We start from the raw sequence: 25,240 nt of genomic DNA, 5'->3' as shown, positions 1-25,240 counted from the left end.
GCAGAGTCAGCAGCAGTGCTGGCTGTGCGTGTGTGTGTCAGCGGGTGGGAAGCTCGGGCGAGTGGGGCCTGCGTGGTTGGTAAGCGGCATGTTGCATGCTGGCAAGGGGGGTGGCCTATGATGTATGCCATGTATGTATGCACGGGAAGTGGGGCTCTTGAGGCGTCGTGCGGCGGGGTAGCTATGTAGGCTGTGTTGTGCGTTGCGCTGCTTCCTGGGGAAGTTGGGCACACTTACACATCATCGCGGGGCTCCCGGGCTCCATGCTTGTTACCACCCTACCTTACCTTTGCCTACGTGGTTTTTTCTTAACTTTTTTTTTTTATCACCGCCCCTGCATGCCATTGGAGTCTGCTGCTGCATGCCCCTCCCCTCCCCTTCCTCCGTGTTTGTGCTAGTTACATCCTTCCTGCTGCATCTTTTCTATTTTTTATTTTCTTGCTTGCCCTTCTTCCCACCCACTCTCACTTACCTGTTCGTTGCTCAGTAGCTGCGCGGCAGCCCAAGCGCCTTTTCTGCCACGTAGTTCATGATCATCTCCCTGCTGACCGGCGCGATCCTCGGGACGAAGCACTCCCTCAAGTAGCGCTCGACGTGGTAGTCTTGCGCATAGCCCATGCCGCCGTGGGCCATGACCTGGCAGCAGGAAGGTGGGATTGTCAGCGGATCACGAGTGGAGAGAGGAAGGAAAAGGGCCCAAGGCAGAGAAAATGAAAAAAAAAAAAAAAAACCGCTCACCGCGCGCTCGCACGCTGTAAACGCCGCCTCGGCCGCGAGGTACTTGGCGCTGTTGCACGCGACACCAACCGCGTGCGCCGTGATGCCCGCGTCCACCCGACTCTGATCGTACAGCCGTGCCGCGTGATACGTCGCCAGCTTCGCCGCCTCGAGGCCCATATACGCCGCCGCGAGCGGGTGCTGCACGCCCTGGTTCTGCCCGATTGGCTTTCCAAAGACGACGCGCGAGCGCGCGTACCCCGCCGCCCGCTTCAGCGCCGCGTAGCCCAGCCCCAGCGCCTCCCCCGCTAGCAGGCACCGCTCCGCGTTCATGCCGTGCAGCACCATCTTGAAGCCTTGGCCCTCGGCCCCGATTAGTGCGGAGGCTGGGATGCGGTAGTCGTCGAAGAAGACCTCGTTCGCGTCGATGGCGCGCCCGCCCATCTTTTTGATCTTGTTGAGTGCGAGCCCCGGCTTGGTTTTGTCAAAGTCGATGAAGAAGAGGGAGAGGCCCTCTGAGGGCTTGCTGACGTCTTCGAGGGCCGTGGTGCGCGCGAGCAGAATCATCTTCGATGCGACTTGCGCTGAGGAGATCCAGGTCTTTTGGCCAGAGACCAGGTAGCCGTCACCGTCTCGCTTGGCGGTGGTGCGTAGTTTGAGCGTCTCGAGGCCAGTGTTGGGCTCCGTTCTAGAGACGTGAGATAGTGGTTTTGGGGTAGTAGTGCGTGAGAGCTCACACTCCGAAGCAGGCTCGCCACTCTCCGTTGATGATCTTGGGCAGCATCTCCTGCCGTTGCTCAGGACTCGCAAATTTGGCGAGAGGCTGCGTATATGCAGTTCAGCTTGGAACACTCATGTTGGCCGGGAGAATGGTACCTGCGTGGCGTAGACGTTCGCATGAATAGACTGAGCACCGGCTATTCCAGCTCCGCTCCTGTTGAGATATGAGTTCAATGGGCGTGGCCACGCGGCTGGCTCTCGGCAGACACGGCATACTCAGAGATGGTGTGGAGCATCATTGTGGCTTCTGAAATGCCCAATCCGGCACCGCCCAACCCTTCAGGCAACGCAATACCAATCCAGCCATCCTTTGCGAGAGCAGCGTGCAGCTCATGCGGGTATTCGCCCGTTTCGTCATGCCGTGCCCAGTATTCCTCCGGCAAGTCAACAACGTGAGCGGGGTTGGAAGACGGCACGGCATACATCTGGAAAGTGAGAGCATATTTTGAATACGGCATCCCGTACGGACATTTGCTCTTCGGTGAATCCAGCCGTTTCCATGATTCTGCGAGACGATGAGACGGAAAAAGAGCGAGAATTGTATCTTGGAGAAGAGATGATGATTGCTTTATTTACTCTCTTGAGAGAGGCATATCTGAGGGCGCTACGGGCGTACATGGTGGGGAGCACTTTGACTAGACTATTCGTTGGATAGCATCAATGGGAAAGAGGATGGAGGAGGTCGTCCGTCCCCGCGGTGTTGGCGTCATGCGAAGTTGCGAGCCGGATCGGGTAAAGCTCGCTTCCCGCTTTCTGTTTACGCTCCTCGAAGCATCACAACATCCAAGCTCCCACCACCGCGACTGCCAATAACCACCCGGCAACCACCCATTTCGCCAATCACGCCCGCGAATCTCACTTCGCCATGTACATGTAGCTTTTGCTTCCTTGGATCTCTGTACCTGTCGCCTTCGCTTCCCGCTCTAGACACGCGTCTCGTGGAAACGCTTCCGTCGATTCTCCAACCACCCGTCTCGCAACACTTCCAACATGGCACCTTCGCGCTCAAAGGTCCAGGTCGGCTCCGCGCCATGGATCCTGAGCGAGCGCCGCCAGGCGAATGAGTTCGTCGACCAGGAGGCCGAGGAGTTCTCCTACTCGGTGCGCAATGAGATGGAGTGGCTCAACGAACACATGGCCGATATTTTCAGCAAGACTGAGCTGTACGTGCCCGCCACACCCCTACAATGAATGCGCCGCTGATCGCGATGCTTTTCAGGAATGTCGCGGATGTTTTCAAGACGCCCGGCAAACTACGAGGGAAGACTCCCAGAACCGCCCGCAAGCGGAACCCTCTTGAAACTCGGGCTGTAAGTTGCTGCAACCCTACTGCGGCATTTCCCCGCTAATTGGAACCACAGCCCTTGACAGACATTTTTGCGCCAAATATCCAGGCTGGACCGAGCCCGGCGAAGAACACCGAGTTCTTCAAGCAGATTGCGCAGTTCCAGGTCGCAGAAGACCCCGAGCCTTCCTCGGCGCAGGAGCCTTCCCAACCTTCCCAATCCGAGTCACAGACGCATCGCGCTCCCCTGTCTACCCTGATTACGGATTCGGGATACCATGGCATAACGGACGATGAGATGGAGGTTGATGACAATGAGGAAATTGCAAAGCTCAGCCCGGTCAAGGAAAGCCCCGCGAAGCCTGCCGCTGTTTCGTCACCGCCCAAGCCCGCCGATGAAAACGAAGATTCGCATGGGTCATCGTTTGTCTCTGCCAAAGAAGATGCCGAGAACCAAGCGCCAACTAACTACGGCGTCTATGAGGACGAGGGCGCAGCCGCGCCGGATGAGGACATGGATTTGGTCGCCACACAGCCAGACACACAACCGGAGGAGCCGCCGTCCCCGCACGACGAAGAGAATGCAAAATCCCCCCAGTACAGTGTCGGTGACCAAACGACCTCTGCTTTCAATTCGATAATGCGCGCAGAGGAGCGCCGAAAAGAAGAAGAAGAACAGAATCAGATGGATGCTGAGGGCACGAAGAGCCCTTCCGAGGGGCCCAGTCCGCCTAGGCAACTTTTGCGCAAGAGCAGCCTGGCATTTTCATCATTACCCGCGCGTGAGCCGTTGGCGGCGAAGAAAAGTATGGGTGCCAGAGTCTCCCGGACGAGCCACGTGGACCAGTACAAGGCGCGTAGCAGTCACTTTGGGAGGTTCACGCATGGCAAGAGTCTGGGTGGATCCCAGAACACCCAAACAGACCATGGAAGCCAAGAGAAGGAAGCTGAAGAAGACAAGTCTTCAGCAGCGCATGAGGCATCGGAAACGACGAAGACGCACAACAAGACTTCCACACAACTTCTCCATGAGCGGATTAACATGCTTGCTCAGTCACAAGAGCCTAGGACCAAATCGATTCCATCCAGTCAAACAAGCACCGAACCGAATTATCCGCAACTGCCGGGCGTGGACAACGAAGACGAGCCCGAACCAGTCATTTCCAAAGCACCAGCAAAAGCACCAAGCCCAGTGCAAAACACCCAAGAGGATGAAGACGAAGACGATGATGACGATTGGATTGCTCCAATCAGCAGCATGCCTCCTCCAATGTCTTCCATTCGCCCTGTTCTAAACAAGAGCCGCTCAGCTGAAACCATGGATAACACCCTTGGAAAAAGCAGTGTTGGCAGCACGGAGCCGGATACCCAGGCTTCAAAGTTGCGTTCGCCCGCAACAAGAGCATCGCCATCCGGTGCCAAACATGCGAAATCCAGCTCCTCCGTTCCCGACTTTGGTTCTCCGTTGAGGCCCGTGGCAACGGACCCTGGCTCAACTCACAAAAAATCGAACTCTGTCGACGAGCCTGAGCCTGCTGAGGTTGAGGAAACCAGCACCCCAGCAGGCTCTCCCAGCAAGACTGATGCTGGTGCACTCAGCGCATCTAAATCCCGATTCTACTCGGTTTTGAAATCGGCGAGGAGTATGTTCGCCAGCAGTGCTGGAGCCGGCGATCAAGCTCGATTGGACGCGCAGTCGCCTGCACCCACCTATCCTGAAATGGAGGAGGTGTCCAGTCCCGAGCCTTCTCGTCCTTTGTCATCTGTTTTCGATAAGCCTGTAAACCCCGCTCCTCCAGCATCCCGCTCGATGGCTGCACCGGCAACCCCCAAGCCGACCGAGGTCCGTAAAACACGCAGTTCGACTGAGCGTGAGGGCAGGCAGAAGGAGATTGAGGCCAGGGAAAGGGAGCGCCAAGAGGAAGAGGCGCTGGAAAAGGAACGAGAGAAGGAACGCCAAAAGGCTGCTGCAGCGGCTGAAAAGAAAAAGCAAAAGGCAAAGCCCTCGAAAGAGAGCTTGAGCATTCGTCCAGGTGCCGCCAGCCGTGCTGGTACCGTCTCTCCATTCGACGAGGATTACAACTCGGCTGATGAGGCGGCATCACCTCCACCGGCTCCGAAGACGCAGCCTTCTGCGAGCAAATCTCAAACACTGAAGCAGCCGGCCAGCCGGCTTGCGAAGCCCAGCAAGGAGTCTTTGAAGCCTGTCAAGGAATCTATTCCGAGGCCCAGGACGCTTATCAAGGTGGGCCTTTCTTCGCAAAGGGCACACCCTTCGACGGCCGATCTGTCAAAGTCTCTTCAGGGAACTTTGCCTGCACCGAAGGTGAATGCTGAGCCCGCAAGCAATTCATTCAACAAGAGCATCACGGGCGCATCATCATCGGTGGCTAAGCCTAACTCGCTGGCATTGGCGGCCAAGAACAAGGAAAAGGTAAGAACACCTCTACAAACACGCATGTGATCAGGCACTAAATCTGCATAGGAGGAACGTGAGGCTCAACGCAAGGCCGAGAAGAAGCGTGCTATCGAGCAACAGCGTGCTGAAAAAGCTGCAAAGGCCGAAGAAGAGCGTCGCAAGGCTGATGAAGAACGTCGGGCCGAAGTCCAGCGTAAGGCTGCGGAACAACAACGGGCTCAAGAGGCGAAGAGGGCTGCGAACAGACAGGCGCTGGCAGCTGAGGCGAAGAAACAAGAGCAGATGCGGTCAAAGGCTGCAAGCCGCCAAGGCAACGACCTCGCCCATGCACTGCAGCAAGAGAAGGCCAGTACGATGCCGTCGCATCAGCGTTCCGACATGCCAGCAACCAGACCAATTTCCAGGATGAACACGGTTCAGGACATGAACCTCAGCCGGCCCGTTAACCCGGCGAAACCTCCGCCAAAGCGCATGTTTCAAGCTGATGATGACGAACCTGTACAACGGCCCCAGGTGCCGCGTAATGGTCCCTCGTTTCAACGACTAGATGCGAAACGCCGTAGAACCAGCGAAGAAGCCGAAGAACCGGCAGGGCAGAGGCGGTCAATGATGGCACCACCAATCCGCCAATCTAACATCCGCAAGGCATACCCCGACAGGGATCGGATCATGGGCGTTATTGACAAGGCCAAGGACGTGCCCAGCAAGTTCACGCACGGCTACATGGCGGCGCCGTCGGGGGCGTCATCTCACACCGGCTCCATGTTCAAGCAGACGGTCACGGCGCAGCACCAGATCCAGCACGGCAAGCCGAGCGGGCATCCCAACGACATGGCGACCATCTCCAAAGCGAAGATACCATTCGCAGACTCTGCAGCAGCGCCAGGCCCATCGGCCTCTGCGGCCGGCCCCTCGAGCCACCAGTTCAAGACGCCAATGCGTGTCAACACGACGACGACGACGGTCAAGACGGCGAGCCCGCACTTCCCGACGCCGGAGCTGCCAGACATAGCGACGGACTCGGAGGACGAGGACTCGGATGCCGAGGCGTCGAGCTTCCAGGCGCCGTCGTGGGTCAATAGCCCGGCGTTGAAGGAGCTGCTCTCGCAGCAGCAGCTGGTGGATCCAATGGAGGTGTTTGGCCCTATCCCGCCGTTGCAGATGGAGGAGATATTCAAGAATAAGGATCGCCATAAGAGGTTTAGGGAGAGGACGAGCTCGGCGCATTGGACGGCGGATAAGTTGACGGAGGAGGAGAGGAAGAAGGATAGGGAGGGTAGGAAGCGGTTGATGGAGGATGGGGGGTGGACTTATAGGAATGCGAGTTAAGTGAGTGGGTAGTGGGTGTGTGGGGTTTGGTTGGCTGTTGGTCTATAACTCATCCATCTGCTTGGTTGGATGATGGTGTAGGCCGGCTGATGGAGAGGTAGATATTTGACACTTGTAGTAGGTGCTTCGTTGGTGGGTGACGAGCGATGAAGCGGTTTGGAATGGACGGAACTGGGCAGGACAGGACTGGGTTGGACTTGGATCGGTAGTGGCGTTTTTCTTTTCGTTCCTTTATCCATTTCTTTTTTTCCTTTTCTCTTTTCATTGCCGTTGTGGTTGGATAGATTTGTCGCCCAGACTGGCGGCGCGCAGCTGTGAGCTGTTTGCATGCATGCATCGTTGTTGTTGTTGTTGTTGTTGTTGTTGTTGTTGTTGCCGTTATCATCGTTCTCAGCGCTGTTGTTGTTGTTGTTGGGACGGAAATACCTTACCACTGCTTGATTGCTTGCTTGCTTGCTTGCTTGCTTGCTGGCGTGGAAAAGTTGATTGGTGTAACTAGATGAATGATGGAGGGTTGGGGGTGGGATGCGGGTGCAGTTGTTAGCGGGAGGGGAGGGGTGGGTGGTAGATATAAATGAAGGGGTTTTGTAGTGTGTTGTGTGCTTGCTTGCTTGCTTGTGGGTGTGTTTGTATTGTCTGTGGTGAAGTGGAATTGGGTGTGAAGCTGTGGAGGGATGGTGCTGTTGGGTTGGTTGTGTGGTGTGCTGTGCGTGTGGAGGTGGACTGTGGATTGATGGGGTGGGTGGGCTTTTTGTGTGTGTTGGAGTTAGTGTCTGAGGCCGGGCATGGGAGGGTATTTTTTGGACGCGGGGAGAGAAGGGTGTATTTGCTATTGGTGTGCAAGAGGTTATTGGAACTGATTGTGATGGTTGTGGATACGGTGGTGATTTAGTAAAAGCTGAATTTAGGGTTTTGAATATATGGCCTTCGTTCATGTCGGATTAGATTTATTTGGCTTTGGTTTTGCTGTGCTGTTCGAATGTAGATGTATTGTATAAGCAGGATACTAAGATTTTGCATTTCTTTTTTAGTGCAGTTATCAAGACCGAGTAGTCATGGCGTTGAATCATCCGTAGGAGCGGTGCCTTGCTACGAAGTTGAGCAATTCGGTTGTTTCTTGCTTTTATTCTATGGGGAACTATTTGTGTTGCTGGCAGGGAATAAGATGAGGGTGGTTAGTTGTGCTGTTGTTTTATCGTGTTGGCCGTGGATAGGTTTGGCTTTAGGTTATTAAAGATGGCTATTTCTGTGAGTTGAAGTGTTTTATTGTCCGTTTAAAGAAGGACGTATATGTTAGTATGCTTGAGATGTAGTGTGAACTGTCGTGGAAAGTCGACTCGATAATCCAGTGTTGTAGTTGGGAAAGGAGTAAAAAGGCGGAAATATTTTATATCACTGACGATTAACGTCCGTCACCGTGAATCGAGATTCACCGGGAAGCGAGATGGTGATACTTGTACAGAGGAGAAGAAGAGACCCAGCTACGATGTATAGAGTCTGTGTGTGCTTTAAGACCTTTACATCCATACCCAGGACTCGGGATGTGAGCTAGACAAGGAGTAATCTGTAGGGACTGCTTGTATTGCCCCCTGTCTCGCTAGACGGTGGATCTCGGTTCTCGGTGACGGACGTTAGAGGGCCTGATACACAGGAAAATGTTAGTATTGGATACCATATGAGAGAGCAATGAGAATAACGCATACTAAAAAAGCAGACTTATCAGAGACATTGAGCTCTATATCGAAAGGCGACATGCACTTTGAACCACAGGCGAACTAGCGCATTAACATGACGTCCAGCGCGCATCGTGTTGAAGAAGCGAATCCAAGCACGCGTGCATCCAGCCGCATGATTGGCGCACCCACCAGGCACCTGCATCGCGCTATCTTTGTCCGGGAACCCGGAAAGCGTCGGCAGCCGGGTCGCCAACGTCCTCTCAACAAAGGCAGGGTGCCTGCTCTTTCACATGTCAGGAACCGCTAGCTACTCGCTCGCTATGGCGGAAAAATATGGCTTTGATAAGCGCCAGTACTGGTCGTTTAGGCCCTTTGCGTGCCTGCTGATATGTATATTATGCCGTTGTATGTTGTCGTCGTCGCCCGCGTCTCGTCTTCTGTCGCTGTGCCGATGTCGCCGACTATGTCCTCCCCCCAGAGCCAGCCGCTCCCGTGCGGCGTCTCCAAGCATTTGGCAGAGAGCGATGGCGGCGATGACGGCGCTCCCTCGTCTGTATACGCTATCCTTCCCACTGTGCTTCAAACGCGCATCCCGCGCCTGCGCTCGCTTCGTCGAACCGTCAACGAGTTCCGCGGCCGTTCCAGTCCTCGTCAACTTTCGCCTTCGTGTGTTGCCGCACCTGATACTCCGCGCCTGGGTGAGGGCGCGCTGACGCCCCCGCCGCGCTATACTTCGCGGCCGGCGAGTAGCGCGGCTTGGAGGAGAGGCTCGGATGCAGATACCACCCAGACTCTGCCGGACGAAGCCATGTTTGTAGAGGAACCGCGGTCTTCGCCACCGACTGCTGCGTCGACACTGCTTTCTTATCGGAGTTCTTTGGAGACGCCGAGCGGAGTAAACTGGAAGTACGCCAACCAAGGTATGCGAGCCGTGCGTTTCCAGGTGGTTGAAAGGGCACTGATGGAAAACAGGACTGAACTTGCTCACCTCTGCATTGCAGGAGTATTCAGCGCTGGAGGTTGGTGCAGGCAATGCAACGCAGTCCTTCAGTCGACAGCTTTATCTGCATGCGTTGACCTACCTCCTCAAAGGACTCCCTTCAGACCTCAGTAATGAAGAGAGGCTTTCGGTGAAAACGGCTCTGCCACCAATCATGTCCAAAGCAGTGCAGGTGGGAGCGACAAGCGGGCAGCTCATCCAGTGTACGGCCAGCGACGGGGACGCGCCAGCGCCAGCGCCCGAGCCTTCGTGGGTGCATAGAATCTTTGCGACAGGAATCATTCAGATGTTCCTGCTCTTCAATATTCTCCTGCCCTACTTCAAGCTCTTTATCGGGCAGGCATACCAGTACGAGCGCCAGCACCGGATATCAGAGCGGCTGGTGTCGTCGTCAATCAGCACGGTCGACGGGCTCGGACGGCGTGGTATCCGCTTCACCAACACCATCTGCCAGATGAACGACGGGAAGGTGGGACAGGCAATCAACGACGTGACGCTTTGGTGGCTCAAGGGCGTGACGGGCGGGATCCATGAAGGGGTCAGCGAGGGGTTGAATATCTTGAATAAAGTACCTAGATAGCACGCGCAAATCAGCCGAGAGCGGCGGCGTTGGCGCGCGCGGGCGCGCCAGTGGCGGACGTTGGTGGTCATAGCACGCTAGCGCAATGGAAAAGCTATCGCGTCCATTCGGCTGCCTTTTTTTTTTATCTTGAACAAATATTCCACTCCGCCAGTCTTTGGAGTCCCCTCTGTTCAATTGTCGTCCCCTTTGATCCTACTCTTCATCTCGTCATCAGTCGTTCGCAGTTCCTCTACTCGTTATGCTCGCGCCTCTTCGGAGATGCTCTGCATCTCTTCCTCGCGCGCTCAGCTGCGCCGCCATTGCGCGGCCTGCTCTGCGCAGCGCGCCGCTCTCGACTCCTCGCTTTGTCGTGTCTCAGTCGAAGCTGGCGCCTATCCTCTCCGTCCGGAGCTTCCAGCTGAGCGCTCGCCTCTCTGAAGCCGCTGCGGCCGAGGCCCCGGCACAGGAACCTCTGATCACCCAGTTTGCGGATCTTGAAGCCAAGGGATTGGTGCACCCTAACATCATCCGCTCTATCACGGCCATGGGCATCGAGACGATGACCGATGTTCAGTCGCAGAGTATCAATGAGGCGCTCCGAGGTTCCGATATGTACGTGAAAATCCCGTTTCCTGATCCATTTCCGACTGGAGCTAACTATGAGAAGGATTGCCCAAGCCAAGACTGGAACGGGCAAGACCATCGGCTTCCTCCTACCTATGCTGCAAAGAATTATCGCCGCTAACCCCGAGCTCGCTCAAGCCCAACGGGCTCCCCAATCCTCGCATTATTCGCGGCGTTATCAGCAGCACCAGCGGTTTTCGCAAACTCCCCCCGATATTCAAGCTATTGTCATCTCACCGACAAGAGAGCTGGCAGAGCAGATTGCCGTAGAGGCGAGGAAGTTGACTGCCCGGACTGGTGTCATTGTACAAACAGCCGTTGGTGGTACGAAGAAGAGGGAAGGTCTGATGAAGATCAAGAGGGAAGGTTGCCACGTTTTGGTGGCGACTCCCGGTCGTCTGCACGATCTTCTCTCCGACCCCTACAGTGGCGTGAAGGCGCCCAACCTGAAGTACTTCGTCATGGATGAAGCGGACCGTCTTCTTGATGCTGGTTTCTTCGAGGAACTTACCAACATCCAAGCGCAGCTTCCCGCAAGGGAAGAGGTCGACCGCCAAACGCTTATGTTTTCTGCCACGGTCCCCAAAGAAGTAATTCGACTAGTCCGTCAGACTCTGAAGCCCGGCTTCCAGTTTGTCCGCACGGTGAAAGAAGATGAAGAACCCACCCACCACAGGGTACCTCAAAAGGCCGTCGTTGCTCCTCTTCGCAATTCGCACACCGTCCTGCTCGAGCTGATCCAGAAGAACCTGGAATTGAACAGGCAGGGTGAGGGACGTCCCTTCAAGGCTATCGTCTACATCAACACCCTCAAGGATGTAAAGGTCTACTTCGATCTTTTTATGAAGCTCCGGAGGGAGCTCCGGCCGGCCTCCGTTTATGGAATTCATTCCCAAATGGAGCAAGGTTCTCGTCAACGGGCGGCAGACTCATTCAGAGCTGATGAGACTGCTATCCTCTTCTCCTCGGATGTCACGGCTCGTGGCATGGATTTCCCCAACGTCACGCACGTCATCCAGATGGGCTTGCCAAAACAACGCGAGGATTACATTCACCGTGTAGGCCGTACCGGCCGTGCGGGTAAAGAAGGCGAGGGCTGGCTGATAATCCCGACCTTCGAGCGCCGCGAACTTAGGCATAAGCTCAAGGATCTTCCGATCCAAGCCGACACCTCTCTTGCCACGGCCCAGGCAGGTGTGGAGACAGAAGGCCTTGCACCAGAGGTCGCTGCATACAGAGAAACCATTAAAAATGCATTCCAAATGGTGGACCCCGATAATGTTACTGCCTCATTCCTGTCCATGATTGGTGGTTTCTCCCCCGCGGCCGGCGCCAAGCAGGATATGATTTATGAAATGAATGACCTTGCCATTCACACTTGGGGCCTGCCCGAGCCGCCTTTCATCGGCCCATCGATGGCTCAAAAATTGGGTCTCAACAGACTTGATGGGATCAACACGGCAGGAAACAGGATGAGGTCAGCAACCCACCGCGAAATTGATTACGATCCGAACGATCCCTTCGGCCTTAAAACGCCGACTGCTGCTCCTGGCTCGACTGGATCCGCCTATGGTCGCGGCAGGTCCGGAGGCTACGGTGGTGACAGGCGCGGTGGTGGAGGCTTCGGTGGTGACAGGCGTGGTGGCGGAGGCTTCGGTGGTGACAGGCGCGGTGGTGGAGGCTTCGGCGGTGACAGGCGCGGTGGTGACAGGCGCGGTGGTGGAGGCTTCGGCGGCGACAGGCGTGGTGGTGGAGGCTTCGGTGGAGGCTTCGGTGGTGAGAGGCGCACTGGTCAAGGCGTCGGTGGTGACAGGCGTGGTGGTGGAAGCTTCGGCGGCGACAGGTTCAACCGCTATTGATCGTCTGCACTTCGATCGGTTACGGCCCTGACAGTCGATTGACGACGGCGTTCAGGATCTTTCAAACGGCATGATGGATGCCGTCAATCATGGTCTTATGGGCCAAGGAAAAAGCTGTATCATGTATTTTTGTAGTGGGAGGTAGACATCTATCTCGGGGAAAAGTAGGGACGGCGTTCATTTGTAAGTAGGGAAGGATACCAGTTGGCATCACGAGTATTCTCTTAGGTTGTTTAGCAATTGGCTAGGGACTCTCCAATCTATCCGGTGTGTATCACCACCTATGGTACCTATTGCGATGTGAGTGGTTTGTGCCATCCGAGTACCGAAAAAGCTCGCGATGAGAGCCAAGAAAAGTCGACCTGTGGCTGCCACATGACATGGAGAACTATGTGTCAATGGTAGCCATCTGATATTGGTTGGTTGTGTTTGATGCTGTCCGTCCTGGAGTGGTTCCCGCACAGGCCGGAGCACGTGACGCGGCTGCCTGCCTCGCATCCCGCTGCGTCACGCCTTCTCGAGGTAGCACGACTTGCCTGCGCAACAGTTTCCTGCACCCTCAAGACCTCGGAAACACCCCTTTTTGAACGCCAGTCTCTCAGGCCACCGACGCCTCTGACGCCCCCCTCTCCCCTCACCCACTCTGCTCCAACGGACAAGCAAACATGTCGACTGCTGCGCGTAGGAGGCTCATGCGCGACTTCAAGGTATGCTGGGCTCGTGTCTATCCGCTTGGCAGGCTTGATGAGCTAACCTCGTGGCCTACAGCGCATGCAGACCGACCCGCCCGCTGGTGTCTCTGCCTCTCCCATCGCCGACAATGTCATGACCTGGTACGCTCTCTTTCAAGCACAGCTCATGGCGGATACTGATGCACGGGCGGTGGTAGGAACGCGGTCATCATCGGGCCGGCCGACACGCCGTTTGAGGACGGCACGTTTCGCCTGGTGATGCACTTCGAGGAGGCGTACCCGAACAAGCCGCCGCAGGTCAAGTTCATCTCGGAGATGTTCCATCCCAACGTCTACGGCACGGGCGAGCTCTGCCTGGACATTCTACAGAACCGGTGGAGCCCGACATACGATGTTGCGGCCATCCTGACGAGCATCCAGAGGTAAGGGCGGAAAGGTTGATGGTGAGGTCGGATGGGGCGCTGACGGGGTCACAGTCTGCTCAACGACCCGAACACGAGCTCGCCGGCCAACGTCGAGGCGAGCAACCTGTACAAGGACAACAAGCGCGAGTACATCAAGCGCGTGCGCGAGACGGTGGAGAAGAGCTGGGAGGACTAGGGAGTCGGCATGGCGTGTGTTCAGGGTTTTCAGGGTGTTTGGAAGTGACGGGGCAGCCGAGCGGGAACCAGCATGGCGTGCGGACGGCGTATTGGGAGCTATTTGATACTGCCCTGTATTTAGTGTGCGATTCTGGCGTGGGTTCTTGGGACAGTCTCTACTATGCATGCGGCTACTTAGTCAGGGCCCCCCCGCGAGCGGGCATGGGTGCGTGTGCTTCCGGTGAGCAGAACACGCGCCTGCTGCGGCAGAAGGATGCAAAATGGCACCAACGGGGCGATGCGACTGGGCGACGCAGTGCTACTGTACGGCCGGCGTGGAGGGGCCTGGGAGCGGGAGCCGTACCCTTGGGCGCTAGCGCATGTGTCGACCCGCATTGCAACTGGGGATCAGCCAAAACAACAATTTCTAAACCACCCTATACACCGCCCTTCGAGCCCGCAGTTCTCCCAAGGCTATAGTGGAGCGCCCTGCAGGCTCTTTTCCCGCGTCCCTTCATCCTTCTTTACCGACCGCCCTCCCGCCGTCCATCGCTCCCTTTGCTGCGTCGTCTGCTAGCTCGTCGGCCTGGTCCGCATACCGCCAACGCATCCCTCCACCGGCGGCCCCCCATCTCATCCCTTGATCGCGGAAAACATCCGACGCCCGGCGAACCTCTTCAATTACCCGCGCCCGCCCCTCTCCTATCTGCAGATTTTGCGACGAGACCGATAATACATCTGGCCGCTGGGCCCTGGCTGCCCTTTTCCTGCAACCATGGCGTACGTCCCGCCCTGCTGCTGCTGCTGCTGCTGCTGCTGCTGCAAGACCCGTGCTAACCCTCGTGCCCGCGCAGGAGCTACAACACCATCAAAGGTGCGACCGGCCGAGTCTGCAGTCCCACACGTGTACTGACTTTGTTGAACCGCAGTTGTTGCGCGGTTCCGGCCGCAAAACAAGATCGAAATCGCCAGCGGTGGTGAGCCCATTGTCAAGTTCGAGACCGAGGACACATGTAACATCCAGGTAGGCTTGGCCCTGTCAAAAGGAGACGGCTGGAGGCGTCTGCTGCGGCCTTTAGGGGATGGCTTATGCTGATGGCTTCACACAGTCCAATGAGGCGGCCGGCGCCTTCACCTTCGACCGTGTCTTCGACATGAACTCGCGGCAGGAGGATGTTTTCAACTTCTCCATCAGGCCCACCGTCGATGACATCCTCAACGGCTACAACGGCACGGTTTTCGCGTACGGTCAGACCGGTGCCGGTAAGTCGTACACGATGATGGGCTCCAACATCGACGACTCGGAGGGCAAAGGTATAATACCTCGAATTATCGAGCAGATCTTCGCCAGCATCCTGGCCAGTCCCAGCAACATCGAGTACACGGTCAGGGTCAGCTACATGGAAATTTACATGGAGAAGATCCGCGATCTGTTGGCGCCGCAGAACGACAACCTGCCGGTCCACGAGGAGAAGAACAGGGGAGTCTACGTCAAGGGCCTGCTGGAGGTTTACGTCTCCAGCGTGCAGGAAGTTTACGAAGTCATGCGTAGAGGTGGCCAGGCGAGAATGGTCGCTGCCACGAACATGAACCAGGAGTCGTCTCGTTCGCATTCCATTTTCGTCGTCACCATCACCCAAAAGAACCTCGAGTCGGGCTCGGCAAAGAGCGGTCAGCTGTTCTTGGTCGATCTGGCGGGTAGTGAAAAGGTTGGCAAGACTGGTGCGAGTGGTCAGACGCTCGAGGAAGCCAAGAAGATCAACAAGAGTTTGAGTGCTCTGGGCATGGTCATCAACGCCTTGACCGATGGCAAATCGTCACACGTCCCGTACCGTGACTCCAAGCTTACCCGTATCCTTCAAGAGTCCCTCGGTGGTAACTCGCGAACGACTCTCATCATCAACTGTTCGCCTTCCAGCTACAACGACTCCGAAACCGTAAGTACGCTGCGTTTCGGTGTCAGAGCCAAGTCCATCAAGAACAAGGCCAAGGTCAACGCGGAACTTTCTCCTGCTGAGCTCAAGGCCCTGCTCAAGAAGGCTCAGTCTCAAGTCACGACATTCGAGAGCTATGTCACCAACCTTGAGGGTGAAGTCAACCTATGGCGCTCTGGTGATACTGTACCCAAGGAGAAGTGGACGCCGGTTCTTGATCGGCCCACTGGCACCCCCGCCAAGAGACAGTCCACGGGCACCCCTCGTTCGGAGACTCCGTCTGCTGTTGACCGAGTGGCCAACAGGAGGTCGGAGACTCCGTCCCGGCCAGACTCGCGGTTGGACCTTGAGAGGGCTGGCACGCCGGGCCTGCCTCTCGAAAAGGACGAAAAGGAAGAGTTCTTGCGCCGTGAGAACGAGCTGCAGGACCAGCTCGCAGAAAAGGAGTCACAAATCGCCAAGGCTGAGAAGAGCCTTGCTGAGGCCAAGGAAGAGCTGTCCTTCTTGAAGGAGCACGACACCAAGACCAACAAGGACAATGAGAGGCTCAACTCCGAGATCAACGAGCTCAAGATGCAGGTCGAGAAGATCAACTTCGAGGGCAAGGAGGCTCTCATCACCATGGATGGCCTCAAGGAGGCCAACGCCGAGCTCACCGTCGAGCTCGACGAAGTCAAGCAGCACCTCCTTGACGCTAAGATGAGTGCCAAGGAGTCTGGCGCTATGCTCGACGAGAAGGAGAAGAAGAAGGCTGAGCGCATGGCCCAGATGATGGCTGGCTTCGACCTCGGTGGCGAGATCTTCAGCGACAACGAGAAGATGATCCGCAAGGTCATCGAGCAGGTCGATGCTCTCATCGAGTTGAGCTCTACCGGCGAGATTGTCGCACCAGACGCTCTTCGCGACCTGAGGCAGAAGCTGCTGGAGACTCAGGGCATTGTCCGCCAGGCGGAGCTCTCTGTCAACGAGCGGGGCGAACTGGACGAGGAGCACATGAAGCGCCGCGAGGCTCTCGAGCAGCGTTTGGCTCACATCCAGCAGGAGTACGAAGCCATCCTGGAGCGCAACCTCAGCGAGGCCGACGTCGAAGAAGTCAAGCAGAAGCTCTTTGACGCCTACGCCGCGCGGCAGGACGGCCAGGTCGAGCTGGTCACTGAGCTCAAGGCCGACCTCGCCCGCAAGGTGGAGGAGGCGCAGCAGCTCAAGACCCAGATTGAGGGCCTGCAGCAGCAGCTCAAGAGTGGCGAGGCCGCCGCCAATGGCGCCAACGGCGTGCCACCCGTCAACGGCAAGACGGTCCAACAGCAAATCGCCGAGTTCGATGCGATGAAGAAGAGCCTCATGCGGGATCTGCAGAACCGCTGCGAACGGGTATATCTCCTTTCATGTACCACCGTCTCCGAAATTTGCACCTAGCTGACAGTTCCTTTTTGTCGCAGGTCGTGGAGCTGGAGATCTCTCTTGACGAGACGCGTGAGCAGTACAACAACGTGCTGCGCACCTCCAACAACCGCGCCCAGCAGAAGAAGATGGCCTTCTTGGAGCGCAACCTTGAGCAGCTGACGGTCGTCCAGCGCCAGCTCGTCGAGCAGAACAGCAGCCTCAAGAAGGAGGTTGCCATTGCCGAGCGCAAGCTCATTGCCCGCAACGAGCGTATCCAGAGCCTCGAGTCGCTGCTCCAGGATTCTCAGGAGAAGTTGACGGCGGCCAACCACAGGTATGCCAATCTTAAGCCCCTCGTCTCGCGCGTTCTTGCTGCCTTGCCAACCGTTTGCTCCACCTGCTCCACACCATTTTCATCCAACCCCGTGCCCATTCGTCCCCTCCCACTCCTCCACCAAGACCCCGCGTATTCCTCCCCTTTGCCCTCGCCCACGACACCGCCCTTGCCTCTTTCGATGCTTGTTCGCTACCTCGAGAACCAGTAGCTAACAGCCAGCAGGTTCGAGGCCCAGCTTACTGCAGTCAAGGAGCGCCTCGAGGCGGCCAAGGTCGGCTCGACGCGCGGCCTCGGCAGCCCCACGTCGGGCGCCTCGTTCGCCTTCGGCGGCGGCTCCCGCATCGCCAAGCCCCTGCGCGGTGGCGGCGGCGACGGCCCCATCCCCGTGGCCAGCCCCGAGCAGCCCAAGCGCAGCTCGTGGTTCTTCAACCAGAGGACTTGAATTGTACGGCAGGAGGAGCCTGCTGACGAGGAGGAAGAGGAGCATGTGGGGAATGATGGGAATGGGGGAGGAGGTGGTGGTGGTGGTGCGGTGGTGATGATGAGCAACGACGCTGACGATAATCGTGGTCGTGGTGGCGGCGGTGGGTATAGCGGACGCGACAGACGCAATGGCAATGGCATTGGCATTGGCATTCGTCGCACTGTCGCTGCTGCTGCTGCCGCTGCCGTTGCGGCTGCTGCCGACCTGAATGAGACAACAGCCATGACGAATATAGGAGATATGGCGGTCTTTGAGGGGGTGTGGTTTTGCTAGTGGAGAGAGTGAGCGAGAGAGAGATGAGAGAGAGCGAGAAAGCGTACAGTACAGAGTGAGTCAGAGTGGGGAGAGGGAGGGGGAGGGCGAGACAAGATGGCGGCACGACTGAAGACTACACGTTTTGGGGAGTTGGTCTGGAGTTGACACATTTTTTCACACGCACGGCGGGTTCTCTCTCCTCGCGTTGGTGGTGGTGTTGGTGTTGTTGTTGCCGTTGACTGCTGTCGTCATCGTCATCGTCGTCGTCTGTTGCTTTGATCTGTCCCGCACAACAACCTGACTTGACCCGGCCCGTCTGTCGTTTGAGCTTCTTCACCTACTACTCTTCTTTGAGGTTGCTGGGATGACGGGTTGGGGCGATGGGAGCCAGACAGAAAGATGAAGACGGACGGCACGATTGGTGGTGATGCGAGTTAACGGGACACGATGACACGAGGAGAGAAAAGCGGCGGATTTCTTCGACTCGCTCGCTCGTTCGTTCGTTCGTTTGGGGCGACGGGCGCGGAGGACGCGTCAGGTGATTGACTGGTTGATTGATTGATGATTCCAAGCACGATCATGATCATGATGTTCTTTCTTCTTCTCAGCTCACTCACTGCTGCTTTGGCTACGCTATGCTACGCTACTTACCACTACATCTTCAACTTCTTCATACTCCCTTTTTGCCACGACAACGACTCTGCTGCTGCTGCTATCACTCCCATTCCCTCTTTCTTGGTTTCTTGGTTTCTTCTATTTTCTCTTTTTTCTCTTTTTCCTGCGCTTTTTGTGGCTTGGCTTCTTTTTCACGTGTGTATGTAGATGAGTGGTACGAACGAAGGTTTGAGGCGATATGGCTTTTTTGTTTTTTCTGTTGCCCTTCTTCTCTTTCTTTTGCTCTTTCTTCTTGCAGGGAGGCTCTGGGTTGCGCTGGGTCGGTCTGGTGAGGCTTGTTTGGCTGGTTCGTTGGTTGGTTGATGCTGTATAGGCTGCTGGCTGGGTGGAACGACTCGGACTGGTATGACTGACTGGCTGACTGTGCTGAGACGGATCGGACTTGGTTTGGGCTTGGGGCACGATGACGGCGGGGAGGAGGAAGGAGGAAGAAGGGAAGGAAAATTGATTCATGCGCGCATGTAGAGGAACGAGTTTACTGTCTTTTTTTCTTTTTCTCCCAATTCCTTTTTATTTTATAACTTTTTTTTTTTTTTTTCTCTTCCCTTCTTGTTGCTGCTTCTTGTTGCTGTGTGCTGTTCTTTGGTGGTGTGGATTGTGTGTGTGCGTGTGTGTGTTTATGTGTTGTTTGTGTTGTGTCTTGTTGCTGTCGATGCTGCGGTTTGCTTGAGTAGATTGCATATCATCCGATTCGAGATACCTTCCTCGCCTCTTAGTTATGCAATGTCCGCTCTTTTTGTCTACAAAGCCTTGTGTGGTGTTGTCATCCTTGTGGTGTGTGATGATGGTGATAAGGACCCTTTGGTTCAATGGCTTTGTTGGGTACGCAAGCAGTTCTGAAAGAGAGTCATGGGTATTGAAGCTGACGAGATGTATGTCCATAAAAGTCCATTCTCAGGTATGTATCTATTCGCCCTCCACACCGTCATGGACTGACCGACAATAGGTATAAGACTGAGTATCGAGCTTTTGAGACAGGAGTCTGCCATTCAAACGCATCCGAATTTATCACACAGGAGGTCACACCATTTGTACGTGTTTGTTTGTTTAAGCTTGCAGCTGGATTAACTACGAGATCTATCCAAGCGTGTTGGCCAGAAACTCCGCCAAGTCTTCCTGTTTTCAGTCCTGAGAATGTCAAGATCTAATACACGTCTTGTTTCAACGTATAAGCCAGGTCCTTCGCCAAGTCATGCTCCTCTTCCCAGCTCAAAGTAGGTTGGACAAACTGAAAAGTTTCGTTTCGCAACAAAGATGGGAGCACATATGTGTCCCCGATTGCCAAAGCGATCTTCATAATAAGCGACGTGTTCACCCAAGGACGTGGAGATGGCCAAAGGCTTTTGATATACTTGTACCAACCTGGCGGTGGAGGGGCACGATCTTGCTTTATCCTCAGTTTGATAACAGTGTAGACGAAGCGTGCGTACAACCGCTCTGCTGAGGGGCGACAAATGTTCCGGAATTGTAACCATTGACCGTCCCATCTTCCCCATGTTGCGGCGTTGTCTAGATGGACGAGTTTTCCGGCAATGATATTTCGTTGATCCTCATCCACAACGGCAAGGCGCCAGGTGGTTGTGGACGTCTCTGATGAAGGAACGACGGGAACGATGGCAAGTATGCTCTCCTCCAGGCCTCTTGCGAACAGGGCGTTTACGAGAAGGTGGTTTTCCAAGTCCGTTGGCTGATAGGTACTCAGTGGTTTCCCCAATAAATAGTTACAATCTAGCTCTGCTATTTGAAGAGCCGGTACTATTTGTGCATCGTATGGATATCCCGTGACTTGGCAGTAGACCATAGTGCTATCATTAGCCATAGTGCTACCGGCCAAGAGGCCAAAACTAGCGTTGTAAAAAGGCACCAACATTTCGGCGTACCAGGTGTTGGCCGGATTTGGAGCCGACCGCCCTGTACCTGCCGCTATGAGGGGTTCTATAATCATGCGGTTAACGGTGGCCTGCATGTCTGTTATAACCAAATTTCGAGGAGACTCCAAAGCAAAGGGTGCCAGCTGGACCGCTATTGACGCCATCTGCCTATGCAGCAATAACTGTAACATCACGGTGCTCTCCCACGTTTCCATCCAAGAACAGTAACTCGTTCTGCCCCAAACCTCACTATCTGGCGTCAGGGGCCGGTTTTCCGTAAGCTCGTTTGCCTTTCTTCCAGCATCCTCGTGTTGGTTACGTTGCGCAAGACACGCAGCAATCCTCGCTTCAAGTATTTCTTTGTACGTCTGAAGTAATTCCAAGACTAGGCTGTCATTATCGCAAGTATCCAGATGGCGACTCCATTGATCATTTAGGGTCTCCAAGTTCGTCATTGCGTTTTTTACGGCTTGACCTTGATCTTCGGGAGGGATGGAGTGATTGTTTTTGGCCCGAAGGAAAGCACTTTCCCTCCAGCCAAGTCCACAGTGGCTAGACGTCCGCCCGAAGACCATGTCGTTGCTATGCGAAGGTGCGAGGTTCTGTCGTAGTCTGAGCAAGTGACGCTTGCTGCTGAACAATAGAGTAAATTTATCTTAAAGGCTGTTGGATAACAAAAATGACCGATATCCTTTGTTTTCAAGTGAGACAGGGAAGAGGAAGCCCGCTCTGGCGAGAATATTGGGTCGTCTGAGTATTGGGATGCTCCTTCCTGGACGGATTGGCTGGTTCGGAACGGAAGCGAGACCATGTTCGATCGTAGTAACCATCTCCCATTCAATCCATTCTCCAACACAAAACAGATGAAAGCTTTACGCTCTACGTCCGGGAGAGCAAAACTCGAGTGGATGCTCTTATTACATCCTCCACTCCTAATCCTTCAGCCCTATTTTCCCACCCGCAACCCAATAACCCTTCTAAAATGCACTCTCTTTGCCACCACATCCGTCGTCTTAAGCGGTGTTTGTTCCAGTTCCTTAAGCATATTGTCTATGTGTTCAGCGTGCAGAGAGTCTATATCCCGGACCGTTCTTGGAAAATTTGGCAAAGGTGTGTCGGTTTCGAGAGAGTGAAGTGGAAGGAGATTCATCTTGGGCAAGATGGTTCTCAGGCGATTCAGTGCAATGGCTCTTGAGTTTGTCTTTCTGTTTAAGTTAGTACGTTACTGTGATACAAGGGAATCTCACAGTTTCGCCTACTCTACGCGGCCTTTTATATAGTGCTCCATAAATATCTTCTTCAACCTCGTACTTATATCAGCCGCCTTAACGGGCCTGAGCGGGTTTTCGATCGCCTTAATGACTTCCCTCTCAACGGCTGCAATAGCCGCCATGATCTCGGGAGATGTGTAGGTTTTCACGGATAATAAGCGGTCAAGGTCCATGATATAACATTGACTGTAGTTTTGCGCGATGGGACGGAGTTGTTTTTCGAGTGAGGAGTCGAGTATTGTGGCTTTAAGTATACTGTCTAAGCGGACAGCGACAACCTTGGGTGAACACCTTTTAACTCCGTGGCGTGGCTTTGGTCGTACCAAAAAATGCGTTTAGAACAGGTCATCCGTACAAATTGTTGCAATTTACATATCTTCATGAGTAATACATATAATCACGAGAGCAGCCTCTAGATCCACTTAAAGAGTGATCTATAGGGAGTGTTCCAAAGGTACCACAGGCGACTTGACGTGCTTTCACTTCTACGAAACACACCCACAGTAGTGACATAGATAAAAATAACTTTCTCTGACCATAGTATTTGATAGGCATATCTATAACACCCTGTCCATCCCCCATCATAACAATCATTATAGTAGCCTCATTAGTAGCCCCGGCCACATAGCCAGGCATACGCATCCATCCATCCATCCATCGTAAGGTATCATAATCGATACAGACATCCAAAGCCCCACCTCAAAAATCCCACCAACGCCACGCTATGCAACAACAAAAAGTCAAAGCCTCCTCTTTTCCTCCTAAAACTCTCGTCCCAACAACCTCCGATCCGCAAATTCTAACTCACTGCTCCGCGCACTCCTCCCACTCTTCCCGCCCCCACTCCTACTCCTTCCGCTCGCAGGCGTAGCAGCTCCGTTCCGCACGGTCAGTCGTCCGCGCGAGCGCTCTGCTTCCTCCAACTGCTCGGACGATGTCGGGATGTGTGTTCCGGGACACCACCAGGGTGTCTTGCTACCCCTACTGCTGATGATGCTGGGGCGGTGCGAGCGCGGGCCTCCCCACCCGTCATTAGACGCACAACTGCTCGCGCAGCTGCTACCACTGGCACAAGAAGACGAAGTCGAAGGACGTGCCGGGTTGTGAGTGATGCAGTAGGGACAGGGGCACTGTGGCGAGTGTACGGGCGTGAGGATCTGGCCGTGGTCTTGCAGGTCGATGGTGTCCCAGTGCTCTTCACTGCCACCACTACCGCCTCCTCTTTTGCCCTTTCCTTTTCCTTTTCCGTCACTAAGTCCACCGCTGCCATTTCCATTACCACTGTTGCTGCTGCTCCCGCTGTGCGTAGGTGTGTGGTACAGCACACCTTCAGGTGGAAAAGGCGGTAGCGTCGTCGTCAGTGCAAGACTTCCAGTTTTCCTCTTGAGTGCGTGAGCCGAGAAGGAGAGAAGTGGGCGAGCGGCCGTGACGGCGGGGGAGTCCGGAGTGGAGGAAGTAGTGAGGGTTACGCTTGGAGGAGCGGGAGACTTGGGGGCTGCTGTTGCTGCGGCCGGCGGGGGCCGAGTTTGGGGCTGAGACTGGGGCTGGTTTTCCGCAGCGGCGGCTTCGTCCTCGTCCTCCTCGTTTAGGATATCCAGTTGGCGGCGTTGTGGCTGCGTCTGCGTCTGCGCGTTTCTCATTGTTCCCATACTAACAACACCTGCGCCAGCTCCAGGGCTCCTATCCACACCTTCACCGCCACTAACTCCCTGCAGCGGCAACAACGACGGCATTTGTGGCAGTGGTGGCAGGAGCGGTGTATCCCCATGAGCTGAAGAACCACTACTACGGGCACCACGGCCATTCACAACAGCGCCACCAAACTTCGTCGGCACAGGCGGATCATATAAGTATGCGATCTCGGGATATACAACCTCATCGGTGGCTTTGCGGAGACGGGCGTTGCGCCGCCTAAACAGCAAAATGCTGATGAGGAAGAGGAGCAGGGCCGCTGAGGTGGTGCTGGTTGCTATAGCTGCGATCTGGCCGGATGAGAGGTCGTCGTCATCTTCTTTGGAATCATCGGGAGGGACGGCTGTGGGTGCTACAGCCGCGGTGGTCGTAGCGGCGGATGTGCCGGATGCCGTGCTGGAGGACTTGGCGGTTGTACTACTGCTGGAATCACTGGTGCTGGAGGGCGCGATAGTCGCCGCAGAACTCGGCCACACGCTCGCGGGTATCGGTGTGGCCGTAGCAGCAGCGCCATTGGGCAACTTTCCGTCGTGGATGCCTTCAAGCACACCATCGGTACAAGCATAAGCCTCCGGGTCAAAGCAGCCGCCATTGCACGCCTCGAGGCGCTTGCCATCAGTGACGGGGCAGAGCGTCGTGTCGTCCCAGCAAGTGTACTGGTAGGGGCTGAAAGCCTGGCCGCCGCACTCGAAGACGTTGGTGGATTCGGGTTCGAAGCTTGGAGACGCGGAGGATGTTGCTGTGGTTGTGCGGATTTCTTTGGCGTGGGCTACGGTGAGGAGGGTCGAGGCACTGCGTTTTGTGGCGTCGTGCTCGAAGAAAGCGCCGTGGATTGAGATTGTCCGCGTGGCGGAGGCGGTGGGCTCGGATACGGTGTTGTTTTGGATGGCGGTTGGTGCTGAGGCATTTCGGAATGGCGGGATGATGGAGGGAAATGATGGAGTAGAGGAGAAGAACGCAGCTAGCGAGGTCCGTGATGAGCTCCAGCCGGCGTATGCTCGTGAGGAATCCGATGCGGAGACCGTCTGAACTCTCTCGACCGCTGAGCAGGGCACTGCAGTACCATGGACACGGCACATCGCATAGACTGTGTTGTTATGGGCAGGCCAGGCAGCCGGTCTCTCCTGGGCGATGAATGCCGGCGAGATCACCGCAGATGTCGATGCATTCTGCGACAGAGTAAAGCTCGGAGGTGAAGCAGTGGCGCTGGTGTCGCCTGCGGGCGGTGATACAGCGGCTGACGACGGAACTTCAGAAGCTGTTGTCGCAGGCAAAGTCAAGGCGTGCGTCAGCTTAGTTCGGAGAGGAGTAGTCTCAGCTGAGGTCAGGCCCGAAAGTGTCGAACAAGGTGTTGGAACGTCGTGGATGTAGCATACCACTGCCCGTGACGAGTTCGTCTTTTGTACAGTAGAACTTGGGTCGATGGGAGAGTGGTGCTCCATTGCAGCTGGCGATACATCTTGACGAGACGACACAGCAGTCAATGTCGTCGCGTCAGACGAAACAGGCGTCGTCACCGTTGTGGCGTTTCCCACTTCCGGTGATACCACTTCGGCACCAAGCCCTGGGGACGGAGTGCTGTCACGAACAACGTTCGTGCCATTGAGGTAAAGTAGGCCTGAGGAGTATCAGTGACCTGAGGCATCAAAAATAGGGGACAACTTACCAGGACGGCCGAGGACGGGACTAGCAGTCGAGATCACGCCAAGCCAGACAAGGACAAGAAGGAAAAGCGAAAACATAACCATTGCATGTCTCTATATCATTAGATAGACAGGGGCATGCAGAGCCGAAACGACGGACAGGATATTTGA

At 55.5% G+C, this 25,240-nt stretch overlaps 8 protein-coding genes across 8 annotated transcripts; 5 read left to right on the top strand and 3 right to left on the bottom strand.

The window, feature by feature from the left end:
- Window positions 1–326: 326 nt before the first annotated feature.
- On the bottom strand, window positions 327–2,158 carry K452DRAFT_277713 (uncharacterized protein). Its single transcript, XM_033539334.1, has 5 exons — window positions 1,921–2,158; window positions 1,714–1,871; window positions 1,594–1,651; window positions 1,455–1,540; window positions 327–1,405 (listed from the first exon to the last, which is right to left on the bottom strand). Exons 1-5 carry the CDS (start codon window positions 2,113–2,115, stop codon window positions 484–486), a joined length of 1,419 nt encoding a protein of 472 aa, XP_033393739.1. The 5' UTR covers window positions 2,116–2,158; the 3' UTR covers window positions 327–483.
- Window positions 2,159–2,487: 329 nt separating this feature from the next.
- Window positions 2,488–6,530, top strand: K452DRAFT_311809 (uncharacterized protein; the record flags this gene model as incomplete). Its single annotated transcript, XM_033543466.1, has 4 exons — window positions 2,488–2,660; window positions 2,717–2,807; window positions 2,859–5,216; window positions 5,268–6,530. 4 exons carry the CDS (start codon window positions 2,488–2,490, stop codon window positions 6,528–6,530), a joined length of 3,885 nt encoding a protein of 1,294 aa, XP_033393738.1.
- Window positions 6,531–8,669: 2,139 nt separating this feature from the next.
- Window positions 8,670–9,786, top strand: K452DRAFT_234950 (uncharacterized protein; the record flags this gene model as incomplete). Its single annotated transcript, XM_033537397.1, has 2 exons — window positions 8,670–9,126; window positions 9,179–9,786. The coding sequence occupies 2 exons, from the start codon at window positions 8,670–8,672 to the stop codon at window positions 9,784–9,786; spliced, it is 1,065 nt and encodes a 354-aa protein (XP_033393737.1).
- A 139-nt stretch (window positions 9,787–9,925) lies between these two features.
- On the top strand, window positions 9,926–12,533 carry K452DRAFT_256809 (uncharacterized protein). Its single transcript, XM_033538412.1, has 2 exons — window positions 9,926–10,380; window positions 10,436–12,533. The coding sequence occupies exons 1-2, from the start codon at window positions 10,028–10,030 to the stop codon at window positions 12,249–12,251; spliced, it is 2,169 nt and encodes a 722-aa protein (XP_033393736.1). The 5' UTR covers window positions 9,926–10,027; the 3' UTR covers window positions 12,252–12,533.
- Window positions 12,534–12,916: 383 nt separating this feature from the next.
- On the top strand, window positions 12,917–13,543 carry K452DRAFT_235059 (uncharacterized protein; the record flags this gene model as incomplete). The annotated part of the gene is made up of 4 exons (XM_033537404.1): window positions 12,917–12,958; window positions 13,020–13,084; window positions 13,141–13,365; window positions 13,420–13,543. The coding sequence occupies 4 exons, from the start codon at window positions 12,917–12,919 to the stop codon at window positions 13,541–13,543; spliced, it is 456 nt and encodes a 151-aa protein (XP_033393735.1).
- Window positions 13,544–14,299: 756 nt separating this feature from the next.
- Window positions 14,300–17,620, top strand: K452DRAFT_301401 (uncharacterized protein; the record flags this gene model as incomplete). The annotated part of the gene is made up of 6 exons (XM_033542436.1): window positions 14,300–14,304; window positions 14,379–14,398; window positions 14,454–14,548; window positions 14,634–16,829; window positions 16,898–17,175; window positions 17,401–17,620. The coding sequence occupies 6 exons, from the start codon at window positions 14,300–14,302 to the stop codon at window positions 17,618–17,620; spliced, it is 2,814 nt and encodes a 937-aa protein (XP_033393734.1).
- A 2,116-nt stretch (window positions 17,621–19,736) lies between these two features.
- K452DRAFT_339194 (uncharacterized protein) lies at window positions 19,737–21,102 on the bottom strand (the record flags this gene model as incomplete). The annotated part of the gene is made up of 1 exon (XM_033545295.1): window positions 19,737–21,102. Exon 1 carries the CDS (start codon window positions 21,036–21,038, stop codon window positions 19,737–19,739), a length of 1,302 nt encoding a protein of 433 aa, XP_033393733.1. The 5' UTR covers window positions 21,039–21,102.
- A 1,393-nt stretch (window positions 21,103–22,495) lies between these two features.
- Window positions 22,496–25,174, bottom strand: K452DRAFT_311803 (carbohydrate-binding module family 52 protein; the record flags this gene model as incomplete). Its single annotated transcript, XM_033543465.1, has 2 exons — window positions 22,496–25,044; window positions 25,093–25,174. The coding sequence occupies 2 exons, from the start codon at window positions 25,172–25,174 to the stop codon at window positions 22,496–22,498; spliced, it is 2,631 nt and encodes an 876-aa protein (XP_033393732.1).
- Window positions 25,175–25,240: the final 66 nt, after the last annotated feature.

The sequence above is a fragment of the Aplosporella prunicola genome (genome assembly GCF_010093885.1).
Source record: "Aplosporella prunicola CBS 121167 unplaced genomic scaffold K452scaffold_25, whole genome shotgun sequence".
Lineage (NCBI taxonomy): Eukaryota > Fungi > Ascomycota > Dothideomycetes > Botryosphaeriales > Aplosporellaceae > Aplosporella > Aplosporella prunicola.
The sequence above is the reverse complement of the archived record's forward strand: the minus strand, read 5'-3'. Positions and strand labels throughout refer to the sequence as shown.

What these genes read in the sequence shown, in the direction of transcription:
- K452DRAFT_277713 (XM_033539334.1), bottom strand. Translation starts at nt 2,115, where the DNA reads ATGTACGCCCGTAGCGCCCTCAGATATGCCTCTCTCAAGAGAGTAAAT. An exon ending in CGAACGTCTACGCCACGCAG is followed by an intron (nt 1,541 to 1,593) that starts GTACCATTCTCC and finishes GCATATACGCAG; the next exon opens with CCTCTCGCCAAATTTGCGAG. An exon ending in TGGCGAGCCTGCTTCGGAGT is followed by an intron (nt 1,406 to 1,454) that starts GTGAGCTCTCAC and finishes TCACGTCTCTAG; the next exon opens with AACGGAGCCCAACACTGGCC.
- K452DRAFT_256809 (XM_033538412.1), top strand. Translation starts at nt 10,028, where the DNA reads ATGCTCGCGCCTCTTCGGAGATGCTCTGCATCTCTTCCTCGCGCGCTC. An exon ending in GCGCTCCGAGGTTCCGATAT is followed by an intron (nt 10,381 to 10,435) that starts GTACGTGAAAAT and finishes AACTATGAGAAG; the next exon opens with GATTGCCCAAGCCAAGACTG.